Source organism: Polyodon spathula, chromosome 22 (assembly GCF_017654505.1).
Source record: "Polyodon spathula isolate WHYD16114869_AA chromosome 22, ASM1765450v1, whole genome shotgun sequence".
In the NCBI taxonomy this organism is placed as follows: domain Eukaryota; kingdom Metazoa; phylum Chordata; class Actinopteri; order Acipenseriformes; family Polyodontidae; genus Polyodon; species Polyodon spathula.
This window is the reverse complement of record NC_054555.1, coordinates 14017475-14036899: the sequence shown is the minus strand read 5'-3', so window position 1 is coordinate 14036899 and position 19425 is coordinate 14017475. Positions and strand designations below refer to the sequence as shown.

Sequence of the window (19425 nt, the reverse complement as noted above, 5' to 3'; positions counted from 1 at the left end):
GGGGATTCTGGATGGGGGTTGTGGAAGCAGATGGGACCAGCTGATGGAACTTGGATACTGAAAATAGAGGCAGAAGGAGAGCTGGAACTGAGGGCTGAGGTGGCAGCTGGAGCTGAATGCACGTATGAATCATCTGCTGGGGAAGCTCAGAGCCTTTTGCACCCCATATTTAGGACACGAGGGCAGAGATGAGATGTCACCATTCTATGTATTAGTTAATACGGGATCAATCTGTGGTTTGCTACTATCATATCTGCTTGAAATGGAAAAGGTAAACTCACATTCAGATATTTGAGTTTCGCAACTCCAGTTATTCTCCTAATAGTGGAACTCCTTAACTCATAATCAAGACAGATTTCCAGTCTCGTACCACGTATCTCACCATGTATTAATGCTGTAACATTTGAGAGGATGAGCGGACATAGGAATAGATTGCTGGGGAAGTCAAGTGCCCTGTATTTTGATTAGATGGGGATTATCATTAGCCTTGACAGTGGAAAAGATGCCACAATCTGTGTACTGGAGGCAAGCTGGAGCATTGGAAGCTCTGGAGAAGTGCAGTTGCAGATTTAAACAGTAAACTAAAGCAACTTTTGCATGCTGCAGTAGTGAGCAGATCTGAAGGGGGAGCGGAGATCTGCATAGTGAGCGATTAACAGTAGAGGATGGGATCTGCTGAACAGTGCAGAGGTCTGAGGAAGTAAATTATGATGCATTGTCAGTAGAGTGCGGTGGTCTGCTGCAAAGAGTAGGGATCTGCTGGGTAGATATTGGTCTTTGAGTGTTAAGGCAGTGTGGCAGAGCAAAGCTCTGCCCTTTTTAAATTGGCAGGGATGGGGTTAATTTCCCATACCTGCCTGGGTTTATTATGTTCAGGTGGCTGGGGTTGATTAGTTGATTAGGTTAATTAACGATCAATCAGCACCCAGCCACCTGACATAAAAGGAGGCCTCTGCTTCTCATTTGGGGAGGAGGGAGCTGAGGAAGCAGGTTGGTTTTTTGGTTGTTTGGAAAGTTTGAATCCAGTGAAGGCATTGCCCAGCCTGGTAATTGTTATTTTTGTAAGTTTTGCTTTTTGTCTTTCTTTTTGTGTTTAAATTGATTTGTTTTGGCCCTTGTGCCCTTTCATTTTTGTGTTTATTTATAATAAAATAGTTATTTTTTTGAATTGCATTCTGTCTCTGGGCCTCTATCCACTCACCAGCCTGCCACAGGCAGATTTAGATGGAACCAGAGATGGGGTTGCTTTGGGGCAGAGATGAAAAATGCAAAGATCTGAGACCGCTGCAGAACCCGAGAGGATGAAGAATGAGTTCCTCCGAGGCTTCTGCAAAGCCTATTGATTTGGTTGGGAGCAGTTTATGAGAGTATTGTCTATTGAGGGTAGGAGGACATTGACCGAAACGTTAATAATCACAGGACATGGTTCCGTGTCTGACTGGCGGCTTGCGTTGATGAAATGATAACTTTGAAAAGGTGAAAAGTGCCTTGATGAAGTTGGCCGGTTTGGAGGAGCGGAGCCAGAGAGGAAACATGAATCTGGGAACAGGAATAAGTTGCAGGAATTGATGCCTGATGCAGGGAAGCTGAAATTTACTGTGATGATAGATTCTGAGCATCTCAGAAAGCAGATGAGCGTGTTGCTTCATGACCAGGTCCTCGAAGAGCGGAAGAGTTGAAATTGAAGAATGTCAATTGATATAGATAGGCTAAAGATTGAGGCAGGAGGGGAACACCTGAGAATCCCTCAGAATGACAATGAACTGCAGGAATGGATAGAAAAGTTGGAGTGTGTGAGCTTCACAGAGATAGCAAACCGGCTTAAAGACTATATACAGAAATTGTGGTGTTATACTGCCATCTCGAGGTTAAGATTGGAATTAAACCATGGCTTGAGTGAAGAAGGGTAGACAATATTTGGTGATTAAAATCCTTGTCTATGTAGAACAACAATTGCATATTCTTTTAGATTTGAATATATTCAATACATGTTTTAGGACAGTTAGTCATGTATATGAATATGTTAGTGCAGTATTTAGATGTCACAATTCGACGAGTTGAACTTGCCCTCACAGGTTGTGAAAGCGCAGCAACAAAGCCAGAAGATTGCACTGCTGAGGCACGGAGCTCGCAGTGCCTAATGAAGCTGCCAGGTCACCATGGCAACTTATCCACTCCCCACAGTAACTCAATGAGGGCATTACCGTGGTAACCATGGTCTGAGAGGCTCCAGTGGAAAAGTTGTAGAATTAGCAGCGTTGGAGCATGTTTTGACCAGTTGAAATCACGAGCCCCCACAGGCTTAAATGGAGTTTGTAATGCCTGGATAGGTCTTTAAAATGTTGAATGTAGCTGATGGAAATCCAGGGCAGGATCTTCTGAAGGAACAATAAATTGTGCTGGCGCTGGGTATGGGGGAGGGGTGCTTGATTGCAATCGAGGAGTAAAGAAAGATTCAGCTGACAAATCTTTATGGTGGATTTAAATAGGAGCAATGGCAAATCAATCACTGACGATGGGAATGTCCATGTCTTGTTGAAGGAGCTTTGAAAGTTTTACTCTAATAAAGACGTGGAGAAGTTGAGTAATGAAGCTGCGGTATGGACGGTGCTGTTGCTGGGCTGGAGGCTGGATGGAGCAGAGAAGTCTAACGCTGGAGATCCTGGGGCAGGTAGGAAAATAATTGCTAATATCTTGGGAGCGCTGCGTAGCGAAGTGACCTGTAGTGAAAAGCAATGAAGTTTAGATATTAGCGGTGAAGCAAGAAATGACGGTGTCTGAGCGTTTGCTACAAAAACAAAACACTAGACAGCGAAAGTGTAAGTTATCAGGACTTAAATAGAAAATAGGTACTAATTGACAGGAAATGAGAAGCCCCCAGCTTCATGCCCCCCTACTACACAAGCTAACATATAAAGATACCCAGTTTTTGACTTAAATAAAAACAAACATATTTGCTTCATGTGAAAATTAATCTTATATAATAAAACATTAAATTCTTGAGTTAAATGAAACATATTGTTATTTATTTATTTAATTATTCTTCACAGAATGTTACATCTGACCCCACCCCCCGTTACAACCATGGGGTCAGTGGTATCATCGAACACCTTATATTTCAAGCTCTCGTCATCACCTCTTAAAACAGGTATGCGGATTGGTAGAGGACAGATGCAAGTTGCTTGTATCAAAGTCTGGTCAAACTAGTTCAAATCATCTGTGCATAAAGGTGAGAAAGTGTCACAGAGACAGCCAAAGTGGGCGGCGTCAGAACCAGGAAGGAATGAAAAACACAAAGACAGATGATGTGAAATGATGATGGCGCTTGCTTGAGCCGGTTTGTTGTAAATAAAAGGTTTAAACATGAAAACAGAAAACACGGCACTCTAAGCCAAAATAAGAGACAAACAAAAATGGACTATACTTAACAAAACGGTGCACGGACAGACACATTGACAAACACGGTGAGTTTCTAAATAAACAAGTATCGTGCTGGTCCCACCAGCACGCAATAGCAATTGTTGTAAATAGTTTATCCTCCTCTCTCTCCCGTTCTCCACTCACCGAACACCCAACCCCAAGTGGATGAAAACATGCTGTTTTTATGCAGCTGTACTCGACTCGACTGCTAATCAATCATTCAATTAGAGCCTCGGTACAACTGCACGTGAATTAATAAAGTGCAATTCCCTGTGCTCACATATTATTTCTTTTTACTTGCACGTAAAGTGCTGTGCAATCCTCGTGCCTAAATACAAATATACATTTTAAACACTTGTGTTACACAGACCCATTTATATCCCGTGTACCAATGACTATACTCCAACATTAACACACAACAGATAACACAAAATACACACAGGAGCAGGTACTTTGCCACAGTCTCTCTCTCTCTCTCTCTCTCTATATATATATATATATATGCTGCTGATCTAGATATATATATAATATATATATTACATTGTATAAGGGTCTAAATAATTGTAAACAACGAGAACCGATATTAAAATATTATAAGGTTCTAGGAATCCAGTTATAGTTTTCTTAAAGTTGAAAGTTAACATTAATAATATAGCCTATACTACATTTAATATTGTGAATTGTAATTGTTCAAATCAGTTACCATTTTGACTTTTTTTTGTTTGTTTGTTTTGTAAAGAACTGACAAAAACAGTAATCGACAATTGGCAACACAGATATTATTAGGCTGTATTATTAGGCAGGTAACAAGCTGGATACATTGGCTGTCTGATGCTGAAAAAATGTTGCTGCTGCGTCCTTGCAATTGGCGCCATGACACATTTTTCGATGAAACCTTTCGAAATCTTCTTCTTGGGAACCAGTGAAACAATTGATCTGACATGGCATATATCATCAGCATCTAAACACACATCAAATTTGCGAAACAGAAGTTTCTGCGATAAATTAATGTCAAAATGGCTGCCACAAACTTTAACGAAACGCATCCTTAACAGCAAATTGCTCCTATTTAAACACTGTTTGACCAACAAACTCCAAACTTGGTAGTTATTGTCCAAGTAATAATGGAACACAAATATGTCAAAATGGTTGTTTTATAAAACAAGATGGCCGCCAGGTGTACGTTTACGTCTGAAATTTAAAACTGCCTCAGTTGACAAACAATTTACTTGACTAACTCGAAACTTCACAAGCATCACCCTTGACACTAGAGCAATACAACTGAATTTTAAGAAACTATTGTTAAACCAAAATGGCTGTGTGATGCATTTCTTCTTGAAACCTCCCGAAATGTTCTTCTTTGGCATCATTGATCTGACTTGATTTATCTGACACTCAGCAGATATTATCAGCATCCAAACCTGCTTGCAAAGCAGAAGCTGCTGTGATACAATTCAATAGTAAAATGGCTGCCACAAATTTTACCGAAATGCGCCCTTTACAGCAGACTGCTTTTATTTGAAAACCATCTGACCAACTGTAGCAGGGCGGTAGGAAAGCCCTGCTGTTTATTCGTATTGTTTGTTTATTTTTAGAACAGGGTCTCCCCCTCCGCCCCTGTGTTGTTATTTTGTATTTGTTTATTGTTTTATATTTGTGTTTTATAGATGACGGCGAACCACCGTGTGTTTTGTTTGTTTATTATTTTGTATGATAGCTGTACTTTAGTTTTGTTATTGTTTAGCAGCGTGGGTGGGAATCCCCATCCATATTATGAAACTCGTGCAAAGGGTGGCCATCTCCCGAATTACTTAAGTGACTAATTTGTTGCTAATCGGGAGATGGTCACCTGTATAAATACCTGCAGCTCTCTGCACTCCAGGTGGGTGTTCAGAGGAGGAACGAGAGCGAGCGAGGAGTGAGAGAGGAGAAAGTAAAATTTAAAAGAATATAAGGATCCGTGAAGGCTACTGCCCAGCCGGACCTTAATTCATTTGTGTTAGAGATTTATTTTTGTTTAATTGTTTTATTTCTGCTCTGCGAGCAAGTGTTTATTTTTGTTAAAATACTTTATTTTTTGTTTGCTTTAAATAAAACGGCGCACGCGCCATTGCACCGTACCTTTGTTTCTGTTGTGCTTTCTTCTGGTCTGGGTCACCGCAAAGTCATTTCCTGTCACACCAACAGACTCCAAACTTGGTAGGCATCGTTCTGTGGACAGCAGAATGTAAATATGTTAAAATGGTCATGCTTTATGAAACAATATGGCTGCCACTCTATGAACAGGGTGGCTTTGCAGGGGTGACATCAGACCAGAAATAGACTCCAAACACTGATGAATGGGGATGAGCTTTGTTGCAAATAATAATAAACAAAAGATTTAAACAAAACACACGACTGAAAATAAAGGCGGGTTGGCCAAAGTAAATAGACAGACAAACAAACTGGACAAATCCAAGTATGGTGGGAGTCCTCTCCACCAGTAGCATTTGTTTATATTTAAATTTCTTTCTCTCTCTCTCTCTCTCTCTCTCTCTCTCTCTCTCTCTCTCTCTCTCTCTCTCTCTCTCTCTCTCCTTCCTGAACACACAACCCGAGTGAGTGAAAACATGCTGTTTATATGCAGCTGTACCGAGACTCAATTTCTAATTTATCATTCAACTGGAGTCTCCGTACGTGAATTAAGTGTAATTCCCTGTGCTCACATATTACATTTTACCTGCACGTGAAGTGTTGTGCAATCCTCGTACCTAAATACAAATATACATTTTAAACACTCGTGCTCGTAACCCATACTTATATCCCGTGTATTTTATACATAAACACCAACATTAACACACTACATACAACATAAAACACCTAATAAACATAAAGAGGAGGGACACTCCGCCACACACTCCTACATTTTCTTCTTATATTTAAAACTGCTTCAGTTTAAAAATGGTTCACTTGATTAACTCCAAACTTGAAAACCATCGTGCCTGTGTAGATAAAACTTACATTTTCAAAATATTTTTGTGTGGAAGTGTTGAAGTTGCTGATTTTAAACTTGGCATATTGAGATCTAAACACGCTTGGACGGGTACTGATACTGGGGCGTGGGAGACATAAAACTGCCTGGCAGTTCAAGTTATTATTATGATTATGATTATGATTATTATTATTATTATTATTATTATTATTATTATTATTATAATAATAATAATAATAATAATAATAATAATAATAATAATAATAATAATAATATGACAAGGTTTATGTTTAATTCTAAACATTTGGTTTCATAGTATACACGTTATTTAAAGATTTTTGTTACAGAAACCAACGTGTAGAAACATGTCACCAATGTAGAACTTTATTTAATTCATCAGGAACGAAAGAACCAAAGCGAAATCTTTATCGAATGCGATTAAATTGCATTAAAAAATGTTTATCTTAATGTGCGATTCTAGACAAACCTCATTTTATTTAGGAGGTTTCTTTATGTATATAAAAGGTTTAACATTTTTGACAGTTTATAACGCATATGAAGGGTTGCAATGCTGCCTGTAATGCTCATTATGTTCACAAGTGTATATTGGTATACTGTCATGCGTGGTGGTATACTTTTGTAACAGGGTTACAGTTTAGAATCCATCTCTCTAATAAACTAGGTCGTGACAAATGATCCCATATGTATCAGTTTAACAGACCACTGAAACACAATAGCATTTCTTTGCTCGTAAACTCTCCTGTGGGAACTCGCACCGACTGTTTATGTTGGTTAATTCTCTGCTACCCACCCCGCCCACGTGGTTGCAGGGGCGGTCGCATCACCGACTGGTCAGAATTCCAATTTTGCATAAAGTAAATTGGCTGGCTTGTGATCCACTTCACTTTGAACACTGCTGAACCTGAATGATCAGATGCAGCTTTGCTCAACGGGCTCCACATTTCGCACAGCTGGTTAGAATACTCCTGATGAGACCCAACTGCACCAACTCGGTTTACTTTCCAACGTTCGTTCAAATAGTCGTGTGAAGGTTATTTTGACTCGTTGTTTTGTCAGATAGGTTGTTAGTAGATGACAAGCTGGAAATAAACTGTGTTGTAGTGTAAATTAGAAGTAACACAGAGAAACTTTTTCGAATTTTTTAAAGTTGCAGCCGAGATGGATTCAACAGAGAAACTAAACCAAAATAAAAACTCAGACGTCAAGAAAGTGGTACCCAAGTCTGAGTATTTCGGGGGTTTGATGTCTTTACCAACATGCCTGTGCTTCATGTTGTCAGTCAGTTCGGTGGCGTTTTGTTTTTTGTTAAGCATCAAAACTTTTCATTTGGAAAGCAGAGTGAAAGTTTTGGAGAAAGGAAACGCACCAGTGTTTGCTCCTGCAGAAACCAATATTCTTACTGAGGGTGGGACTCTATTACCTGTGATCCGAGATACGATAGAAAGTATTCTGCAAGAGGTAAGAATTTCATATTTGCTACTATATTTCAAATCAAGACACTATGTATGTAGCATCAGATTAACGTGATTGATTTAGATAAACTGTATCTGTATAAATTTATTTATTTTGGTTTCATATGGTAAGGTAATGCTGCTGTTATTTTTTTTCTGGAAGAATAGAATATAGAATACAGTACTGTTATTATTATCAGTGGCATGTAAGAATTTTTTTTTTTAAATACACATTTTGAATGTACTGTTACTGATAATTTTCATTTTTAAGAAACATTCGATTAAAATGTTACTTCTGAAACTTTGAAAACAGACTCTGTCTTCTACCCCCCCCCCCCCCCCCCCCCCCCCCCCCAAAAAAAAGAAAATATAAACGCCAGGGTTATTTAAGCAAACTTTCGACTAGCCTTGTTTGTGGTAGTGTTTCAAACAACTGTCCTTATCTTGTCAGCAATATCTGTTTTATTTTTGCTATCGCGGGACAGTGGGTATTCCCTTCATGATTTTATATGCTGGAAGTCTAACTTGGAGGCGTTCAGAGACTGGCGGCTAGAAAGACGGGCACTGCAGCTAGCATGACTATTGTATAACAGTGTCCTTCAGATATTTAAACAGTTTGTACAAAAAGAATAACAGTGATTTAAACAGATGTAAGACATGATTGAAAAGCAAACAAAAAGTAGATTATTCTAAAAGCAGTATGGCAATTCTATTTATAGCTACACTTCCGAGATGCTATCGAAATGGAATCGGAGACCTGCCTTGATACAGCATATTAGCCTTTTGGTATGAGTAATGAACGTAGACAGTACGCAAGGAAGCCACCGGGTCTCCTTGAAGTAAACTAAAAATAATAGCGCAGCGATGCTCACTGATAAAAGCTGGCAGTGATTTTATCTCCGGATATAACTGCTCCAAAAGATACGTCGGTAGTGTATGTGAAGCAAATGTGGCAAATTACATTTCACGTTATTTTTGGATTGTCTGCACACTTTGCATCACAGATTTCCCGGTTAAACGCTGAATGAGTCAGTTCCATCATCCCCGTTTCCAGGCAGAGCTGGATTCTAGGAAAAGAAGCTTGTTCTGTGTATTTTAACTGTTTTTTAAATGCATTAACTATACTTTAAGTAAATTGCAGCTAACTAAAAGGAGCGTTCTATCTGGGAACGATCCTGTGGTTAGCACGGAGTCACCCAGCTGCGTGTTAAAATGTGTCGCAACGAATCCAAAGTAACTCCTGTTGCCCTCTAATAAAATAAAATATTAAGCTAGGCTAGCAATTTCTATAGACTAAAGAAATGTGGTATCGTACTAACTGGAACAAATCTGAAAAATACCAACATGTATTGACAACTTATATGAAACGGAAAAATAAAATGTTAAAATATTTTATGCACCCTATGAAATGAAGTTTTTGCTCCATTGTATAATTTTACACACGACTACTGGCCATGATTGCTTTCGATAGCTTTTATAGGCTATAACTTAAATATGTAGTAATCATTTCTGATTGGATTTACACCTTGCATAGTCTTTGGTCCTATAAACGAATGCATTTGTTTTGCGTGTGTGTGTGAATTGAATAGGAGTAGTACACATTTTGATTCTCCCCTAACGCAGCTTATTTAATTTTTGTGGTGTTTTTTGAAAATTAGATTATATATGTGAATTTGGTCCAAGAAAATGGAAACATATTATGCAATTCAGCTTTAGTATTTACTTTCGAGCGTAAATTTATTTCGTAGACCAATTTAAGTTCCAAAAAATGTCAATTAAAAAAAAAAAAAAAAAAAAATTAAGATGTTGGGTTTTTTAAAAAAAAAAAAAAAAAAAAAACGATTTTGTAATGAAAAATAATACTTTTATAATTACCGGGGTACCAATCACTCCTGTTCTGAGGCATGTGGGGTAATTACGCACGTGCTCAACATGGTGCAAAGTGCTTTTTAACATGGGTCGCAAAATGGTGATATTTATTGTGTGAAGATCATTTTCTTTTGTCAGTAAGGCAGTGCCACTCTGTGTACTAATACAATTACCTTAGTACTGTACCCTTTATAAAGCCAGCTTTACATTCTAGTGCCCTCATATAAGGATAACTAAGTTCAATACAACATACATCAGAGGGAAGTGTAGTAAAGGGGAACTAAGCAGAAGCATATCAACTAAAAGTTTAACATGGAGTTTATACAGTAAAACAATAGGAAGGGCAGTTCTGCAAGCTATATAACATTGGGCATTCCAAGAGTAGGCTCAGGAATGTGTCTAGTAGATGGTTTACTGTGATTTCCTCTTAACTGTGTATCCCGTCTCTTTCTTGTGTGTAGAGGGTAAATGAAGCATTGCCTAGACTGCGGACAGCCAGGAACCTGCAGGCACAGTGCTCCTGCCCTCCAGGTATGTGTGTGTTTCTTGTTTTTTGCACTTCACCTGGAGTACTTCTAGACAGCTGATTTCTGTACCTGTCCCATAGCCCCCTGCTCTGTCTGAGGATATTATTCAGTAGGTGTTATTTGTGAAGACCTGCAGGGTTTAAATGAAGTGACCATTCACAGCAGAGCTCCTGGGTGGTGCTCAAGACACTGGCTGTCACCTGGAGCAGTCAAGAGATTGAGCTGTAGTAGCACAGCATTGGTAATGTACATTGCAGACATCATAGTCACTGGAACTGGAATACAAAACAGCAAATACACATCAGGAAGCAGGGCTATTGCTGAGCTTATATTGCTGCTGTCTTTGCCAACATTATTGGCATAAGGAACTTTGAGTTTGTTTATAAATACCTGAGAGTTTATTGTCATTGTTCCATAGTCATGTATGTCACTGGTTCTTAAGGGGGACCCCTAAAAAAAAAAAAAAAAAAAAAAAGGGAGGAGGAGGATGGTCCAGACTAGTTAAACTACAGTGAAACCCACTTAATATTACTCCTGTTATTATTATCTGAAACAAACACACATTGGAAATGTGAAAAAAACACCAAACACCAGTTATCGCAAGTGCCCAGCCATTTAATGTGGAGATATCAAACACACAAGCCAAGTTTCAAGAAACCATTGGGGCAACCTTGCCCAGCACAGAGCAACTAGGCACAGCTGTAAAACCGATGGGGGCCAAGGTTGCCCCAATTGTTTCTACTAACTTGGCTTGTGTTTTTGATGCAAGTTCAATCCGCTTTTTATTGTGCCTGAAACTATCCTTGCTGTATAGAGTGTCTCTGATATTTTTTTGCTGAAAACATGGTGCAAGGAACTACCTTTCCTCTGAATCGCCACATTGAAATGACCTCATTAGAGTATAACGGGAATCAATGGTGACAAGCTCCTGAAAAAATCACTTTGGTTATTGTCAAACTCTGGTTTATGTCGATCACATTTAGTAGTCCTACACCTGTCTCTACCCCACACATTATGATTTTTGGAAATAAAAGCATGAGAAGATGGTTTACAATACATTTGGTACAGTACATTTTCTAAGCAGGCTTGACTGTGGATGCTTCAGGAGGTTAAAAGCTGCAAGAAATGATTCAGTGAACGCTAAGGAATGATTTAACAAAAGCAGAGTGTAATTTGTGACAGTTTTAACTGTTATAGTGATTTCTTATCCAGCACTGCATCCCAGATAATGGTGAAATTAACCTTAATTGTCAAGCAATTATTGCTTTGAGCCGCAGGTAACAGCCATCAATTGAGGCACAAGAGACACGTTCTGCAGGGGTTGAATGTCTATGTAGAGGCTGCTGAGTTTCAGTAAAACCCCACTCATCTGCATCCATTGTGTTTTCATAATGACAGTCTTAAATGTGAAGTCAATTAATTATAATTATTGTGAATCCTTTTAAAGGCGGGCTGATTTTGAAGGAATCTTTTAAATTGTAGTGTAGTTCTATTTGAATCTGTTGATTTGGGGTATAATATGGTGATAAAAAGAACAAACAGTTGCTATTTCCAAAGTATTTACCAGAGAAAGAGAATAAAAAATGACCAACCCCCCCCTCCCCCCCCAAAAAAAACGTATTAGCTTGAATGTTTTGTAAAGTGGGTGTATAATGCTAGAATTACACTGATCTTTCACTCTTACTCGAGTGCACAGCTTTCAGAGTTAAACATGCCAAAACCACTTGGAATGCATAAATACTGTGTTCAAGACTATTTCACTGCTTAGTACAGTAGATCTGGCTGTTCAGAAGCTACTGTTTTTTGGCATTCCCAGATTCTGCAGAGGCTCAAGTTTCTGACTCCACTAAATCTCTGGTGACAGAGGCTCTCTGGTGAGCGCTATTGCAGGGATGGAAGTAAGATTGTCATTGCGTAACAGTTTTATGCATTCCTGGTTTTACTATGAGTTTAATAAGATACAGCTTGTTTGCAATACGCTGGGGCTAATTAAGCACATCTTAAAACCTGGAATGGGTGGAACTACTGTGCAATGGGAATTGTATTTCCATCCCTTACAGTTGTGGAGAGGTACTGTTTCATTTCTATTCTGTATACGGTTACAAATTCATTTATTCATATAACTTTTATTTTTTTAATTTAGTAGTTGCCAGTTAATTTTTACCCAGTTTTTCTCCCAATCTGAAATGCCCAATTGTGTTTAAGCTCAGCCCACCTCTACCACCCCTGCGCTGACTCTGGAGTGGCGAAGACAAACACATGCTGTCCTTTTGAAACGCGTGCAGTCAGCTGACCGCTTCTTTTTCCTCTGCAGGCCCGCCATGCAGCCAGCTCAGAGCTACAGCGTCGGAGAAAAACGCAGCTCTGGCCAGCTTGCAGGGGTCGCCTGTGTGCAGTGAGCTGAGGATAGGAAATATTACTAGCCAATTTTAGAAGGGCTCCAATTGATCCACTCCAGCCCCCTTTGAAGTATCAAACCTTGTAATCATGCACATCCAATTGTCACATTTTTAAAAATCTAATTTAACAGTAGCAAACATTTTTTGTCAATTAAAAGAAAAATGTCTTGAGCTGAGCAGGATCATCTTTCTCATACATACCAGAATTGCAATTAAATGCATTACTAGCTTGTAAAAAGTACAGATTAAAGGCATTGATAATATTTCCCAGAATTAACACTAGAACTTCTTCAGTTCCAGTGTTAATTCTGTTGGTAAACCATTTAAAGAGCAGGTACCACCAATATCCTGAATCAGACCAAAATGTTTGATGCTCTTGCTTTTGGCTTGGGACATTGAACGACGCAAGGCAGATGAGCCTTACCAGACGGTAAAGCCCTCTTTGGGTTATATTGTTTAAAATAAAACATTGTTTGCTGTCCTATACCTCTGTTATATCACAGAGAAACCTTATTCATTACATCAGCTGTACCTCTTTCAGTTTCTATCGTGCTCATCTGCTGTCGTACCTGAGGCACCTCTCGAATTCCACTGAACTGCAAAGTCTTTACAAAACAGTAGAATCACAATTGGCCACTTACCTCGGCTATTAACAGTATTCTCTATATCCACCTTCCCCTTTTAATCAATGAAATTTACAATGGATTAAATACAGGTTGGTTATGATTAGAAAACAAGCTGGGGTTTTAATTTATTAATAATAAACCAATATATAGAGTTATAGGATGGTGAATGTCAGTGTGGGATATAAAACAACAACAACTTTGATTTATATCTGAAGACCTGTACATCTCAAGGCACTTTACACAGTTAATAAAAATAAATACAATATCTAAAAGAAACAAACCAGTCATAAATCAGGACATAAACTCAAAAAACAGATTTGGCTATGAAAGCTTCTCAAGGGCCTTAACCAAATGTGAGACCGAACAGATAAGTCTGAAGACCTTTTTTAAACCAATCAACTCACTGGCAGTTCCTGACAGGGAGGTCATTCCAATGATCATTCCAACCCGTTTCACATCAGGAACAACCAGCAGCCCAGCCTGGGAGGAGCTACGGGTACAAACCCGCTGGTTAGGACAAAGTAATTCAGTGAGGTAAGCAGGACCAGTACCACTGAGTGAGCGAGCAGTCAGGAGAAGTAGTTTAAATGTGACGACCCTGGGCTTTTACTTCATAAAGCTGAGGAGTAAGCCAGGGGGAGTAGTGATCAAAGTGAATTAATCTAGATTGTAAAGGTGCACCAGTGTCCAAGATGCTTGTAAGACAATTGTTATAAAGATCAACTGCATCATCCCCCAATACAGGAAGAGGCCCAATTGTAGAGATCAAATTAGCCCAATCGGCATCAAGACCATGTTTACAGTGGTACGATATAGAGAAGTTGTTCTTGGAAGTAGATGTACTTAATAAGTTAAGATCATGAAACAATGTAGTGGTCAGATACAGCAATGTCATTAATGTGGAGGTCAAGAACATGAAGATCAGAGGTTAGTACAAGATCAAAAATATGGCCATGGCTATGAGTTGGGGATTGAACATGTTGATAAAGTCCAAAACAGTCAATGACACTGAAAAGAAGCAACAGGTGGATTAGTGGGGGAGTCCATATGAAGATTGAAGTCACCCATGATGATGCCTGGTGGTAAGCAAATAAAGCACAGTTAAATGTGAGAAGTCACGGTAAAGTAGCTTTAGGTCGATGATAAAATACCACAAGAATAAAACATAATGGAAATCCAAATTGTACTGCAATATATTCAAAAAAAGAATAGTAGTCAAAAGAGAGGGCAGTAACAGTGTAGGAGGATTAAAAAATGACAGCAGATCCACCTTAACTAGATGCAAGGAGGAGAAATCTCCAGATGTATTGGTTAAGAAAGATAGCTTTGTCATTTTAGAGAACAAGTAAAAAGAGCCATTTTAAACCCACTAGATTGTGCAGTGGTGTTACTAACAGCATGACTTTGACGCAGGAATAAGCACTTGAGATGGATGGAATCTATTTCTCTCCCTTCCCTGAGGTGTTAAGAGATTGATTAGAGCAAGGGGTACGTACATTAGGTACAGAACTGGGGATGAACTTTGTAGAAAGGAATCTTGAAAAACACATGGCTAACTATTTGTCTATAATAGCTGTGGAATACACAGTGGTGAAGTTAAAAGCAGCGTGGCTAGCAGCAATGTAGTAAATATAGTAGACAGCAGCAAAGTAGTTGCTGTTTGAGCAATATATAATAGCAATACAATTAGTGTGTTGAAAAAGTATTCAGGCCCCAGCACTATTTCCACATTTTGTTGTCTCAAATTCAGAATTCTGAAATGGATTAAATTAGGATTTTTTTTCCCCCACTGATCTGTAAAGTCTTGAGCACCAGGTCAAATCAAAAGAAAAATTCTAAAAGCTTTCAACAATTTACTAAAAATGAAAAACTGAAATTATTAGTTTAAAAAAGTATTCATACCCTTTGTAATTGCAAGTCTAAATTTGTTCAGGTGCAATATATTGCCTCAAGTCCACAATTTGTTGATGGACTCAACCTGTGTAAGAGGTTAGTGGATCATCTGCTTTAAATTTAATCTGTGAGGGTAAATACCGCTCTCTCTGTATGGTAGAGACTTTCAAAAGAAAGAATCAAAATGAAGACGAAAGAGCATTCTAAGCAAGTCACAGATGTGATTATAGAGAAACACAAATCTGGGGAAGGGTACAAAACCATTTCAAAGACATTGACCATCCCTCGGAGCTCAGTGGAGTCCATCGTATAAAAGTGGGAAAAATACAAAACTACCACCACACTGCCTAGATCAGGCCACTCCTCTAAACTCAGTTGTCGGACAAGAAGGGCACTTCTTAGGGAAGCTACTGTGAGGCCAACTGTGACTCTGAATGAGTTACAGAAGTCAATGGCTGCGGTGGACGATGATGTTCATGTTTTCTCCAAGGCATTCCACAAAAAGGGCCTTTATAGGAGAGGGGCAAAGAAGAAGCCCTGGCTGAAAAAAACCCATATCCTTGTATCCTCCTAGAGCTTTAAACAGACCTCTCCTGCAGCCTCTGTGCGGTCACGTCTGCTCGTGCCCCGATACTCTGCATTACAGACGTTTGTTGTCCTATACCTCTGTTACTGCAAAGAACGACTGTGCTTGCTGCAGCAAAAAATTAGGTCTAAGAGGGCAAAGCCAGCAATACTTTTGTGTCTGTAGCATGAAAACCCTATGCAACCATATAAACACTGGAATGTTTTATTTTAAACCGAACCTGAAGAAGAGGGCTTTACCTTCTGGTAAGGCCTGCCTGGCTTGTGCTGTTAAATGTCCTGAGCCAAGGGAATTTAACATAAACGAGAAGGGCCTTACTTACTTTTTTTGTAAATTGTGTGCAGCACTAGTTTTAGTGGCGAATGAATACAAAAGTTTTCCTTAATATTCCATTCGCAAAGCAATTTGATCAGAATTCCATCTGTGGTCGTAGCCTTCATTCAGGCTTCATTATCCCAGCGGTGGATGCTTTGTGGGTATTTCCAAAAGCCTAAAAAAAAAGAAAAAGAAAATAAAAGCAAGCTTCTACTTGCATGGAGCCGTTCTTCAGTTCATGTACCTTGGACAAAAAAGCGAAAATGGTCTGTGAACTGTTTGTAAAACATATAAAAGAATAAAAGTACTGGCAACTTTTTTTTAAAATTAGGAATGAAGTGCAGGTTTGTGTGAAGTTTCAGTGTTAAGTTATGGTTTGTCCTCAAATTTAATTAATGAAAATACTAAAGTTTTAGTAATTTAAAAAAAAAAATATCGTGGTCAACATGTGTTAATGCTACTCCTATTTGTTCAGTAGCTTGTTCCCTCTGTCTTCACAAAATTTATTCAGTGCCTTCTTCCTGGCTGTAGAGCCCAAGAGAGCACGTCCTGTGTGTTGCTGTGATATGCTGAAATAGTTCCTAAAAGTAGTCCGACTGCATTGAGTTGTTTGATTTCTTTAACTACATTAAATTAAACTGGACACTAGTTGCTATTGTGGGTACTTTATTGCTGCTGGCAGCAAACATTATTCTTGATTTTATGTATTTATACTTTTTTGTATTTGTATATTTTCTTTATTTGCTATATTAAATTAAAATATAATGTAATGTATAGAGAACAGCAAGGAAGGAGGTGATCTACAGTGACACAGTATTCATTTGTGTGCAGATATTCTTTCATCAAGCAGAAAAAAGGGAATTATTTTACTGTATTAATGTATTTTCCGGTGGATTGACTTGGAACAATGGTTCAACATGAAAGAACTCAACTCAAGGTCCTTTTATCAGAGGTTAAGGCCCTAGTATTGACCAATCAGGTCAAAGAATCTCAGATCCATTTTATAATTCTTATTGTTATTTTGTAGTTTTCCCATTCTTTTCTCATGGCTATACAGTATACTATACATTTAGCAGGGTTTACCAGAGCTACCATACCTTCCTGGGCATTAAAACACTTGCCTATACTTTACCAAGCTTTCACAAACTATTACACTGTGCTGTTCTTTTCTTGTGGTAATATTTCCTAAGAGGTTTTTGCTTTTATAGCAAGTCTTGGGTTCATGTGTAAAATATAACACACTAGGCACACTGAGAAATTTAATTTAGTAATATTGCCGTATGGACTTCTTAACTGTACATTAATCCCCAGTTATGATCTAGATTTGATTCATTCCCAGGCCATGTTGACAGTAAATATAAAAGAGCCCTTTAGTAATCCACTGCTTTGAGTATTTCATGATTGTTTGGTGTGTAATTGCTGTCCCCAGCCAGCCAGCCAGCCAGCCTGCCAGCCTGCCTGCCTGCCCCTCAGAGTGTGAAAGGCTGATGGGAAGGGCTGGAAAGGAGCAGGTAATTGGTGTGATTTGTGTGCTGAGGAAATGGCTCTTGCCTCAAGTGTTACAAGAAGAAGAAAAAGTCTCAGATCTTGGGCCCTGGGGGCAGGATCTGGTTTCCCAGCTTGTTTTCCTTTTGCTCCTTTTTGAATTGTTTTGTTGGGCCAGATTAGAAAAATGATGAATGTGTTGTATCATTTTGTGTAGATTTTTTCATTCAGATGATATTCATATGCTAAGATGTACGCTGCACTGGTTGGCTAACCATATTTATATTATGCATCTTTTTTTTTTTTTTTTTTGTTTTTGTTTTAACTTGTTGCTTCTTAAACTGTACCCGAGTTTGTTGTAGAAGCACAAGCATCAGCTTCTGTGACATAACAGCAAGCAGGTTTCAAGGTAGGTTCTGCTGGTAAATACCATTTCAGAAATGTAAGCAGACTGAACTAAGTGCACAGAAATGTATCTGTGGAATAGATGCAGTAGAGGAAGTTCAAATTCAACAGTGCGCTGGATGCTCTAGATACTAGTGGGGATGTGTACTCGTTCTGTGCTGATGAACATTAACAGTTGAAGGTGCTTTTTCTACTTTTTGTTAAAGACTTGGTGCTGTTTTTTGGAGCATGTAATGTGATGTTAGTAGTATATTTTGGGGGCAGAGAAGCTTCTAGGCACTTGTTATTAGACTTCTAATAGATGTGTGCGTGTCTGTTGGAAGCATGTAAAAGCACATTGGAAGGTTTGTTACTTTTGTGGTGCTGAGAAAGGTGCTCTTGATCCTTGAAGGAATCCTGCTTGTGGAGTTCACTGTTTGCATTGAGGCTTTTTAAGATGAGCTAAAGAAGCGCAAGGCTGCAGAATGAATGCTCCCTCGTTTTGGCCCCAGCAATGGTATCACTACCCACCCTTTTTGTTGCGATTTCCTCCTCCGAGCTTCTCGAATTGTAATTTGTTAGGTTAGATCCAGTAAATGAACTGCATGATTAGCTACCTTGTTTGATCTATCAGTATAGTGTTTACTATTTGAAAAAAAACAAGTAAAAAAAACTTGATAGAATCACAGCAGTTGAAGCAACTGATCTGCATCATCAACTTTTGATTGAGTCCAGCTTCAGTCATTCTGCATAGGAACTGCCACTTTGTAAAATGTTATGGTTTGCATAAAGATTTTTCATCCATAACTATTGAACACCAAATAATGCTACATTTAAGTTTTTTTTTTTAGTGTTTATAAATACAGATACTTCATTGCAGATTTAATTGGCCATTTTTTGTCTTTTTAAACTATTGATAGAGACCCAAAGAAATCAACTCTTACGTTTCCGGAAACAGTAATAACGAATGAAAAATAATATACAATAAAATGTATACATGGTCCCAAGAGGATGTTTTTGCAATTCTAAAATAATTTTCTATACTGTATCAATACTTCACTACACTGTTCTAAAGCATAGGATATCAACCACAAAGCCTTGTATAAATGCCGTGGTTTTGAAATTTAATTCAAAACGGGCTGCAGCATAAAGCTGTCATATGGACTGTATTAGCCACACCACAGCCGACTGCCTGGCTAAGTATTATTAAAGAGTAACTCTGGTGATTAGGCCAGGCACAGATTAAGTAGCTGCTCTGAATTCCAAACACTTACAGTCCACTTCCCATGCAGGTGTATCTACCTAGGAGTGACTGATAGCATGCGACATGCTTTTATGTTTTGTAGTCTTCTTTTGTTACATATAGCTACTATTAAAAGCAAGGCTTGTATTGGAAACGTGTGTGGGTATGTATTATGACAGGAACAAAGGTTTGTTATGCTGTATTTGAGTATTTTGAGTGAATTATTGTTTCAAGT

General features: G+C 38.6%; 1 protein-coding gene across 13 annotated transcripts in view; it reads left to right on the top strand.

The window, feature by feature from the left end:
* The first annotated feature begins 7310 nt into the window (after positions 1-7310).
* Positions 7311-19425, top strand: part of LOC121297190 (collagen alpha-1(XXIII) chain-like) — a 240114-nt gene continuing 227999 nt past the window's right edge. For all 13 annotated transcript variants that reach the window (XM_041223308.1, XM_041223310.1, XM_041223312.1 and 10 more), the window contains exons 1-2: positions 7311-7870; positions 10194-10263. In XM_041223308.1, the coding sequence (XP_041079242.1) occupies positions 7571-7870; positions 10194-10263 (370 nt within the window). In that variant the 5' untranslated portion in view covers positions 7311-7570. The remainder of the gene's footprint in view (positions 7871-10193; positions 10264-19425) is intronic.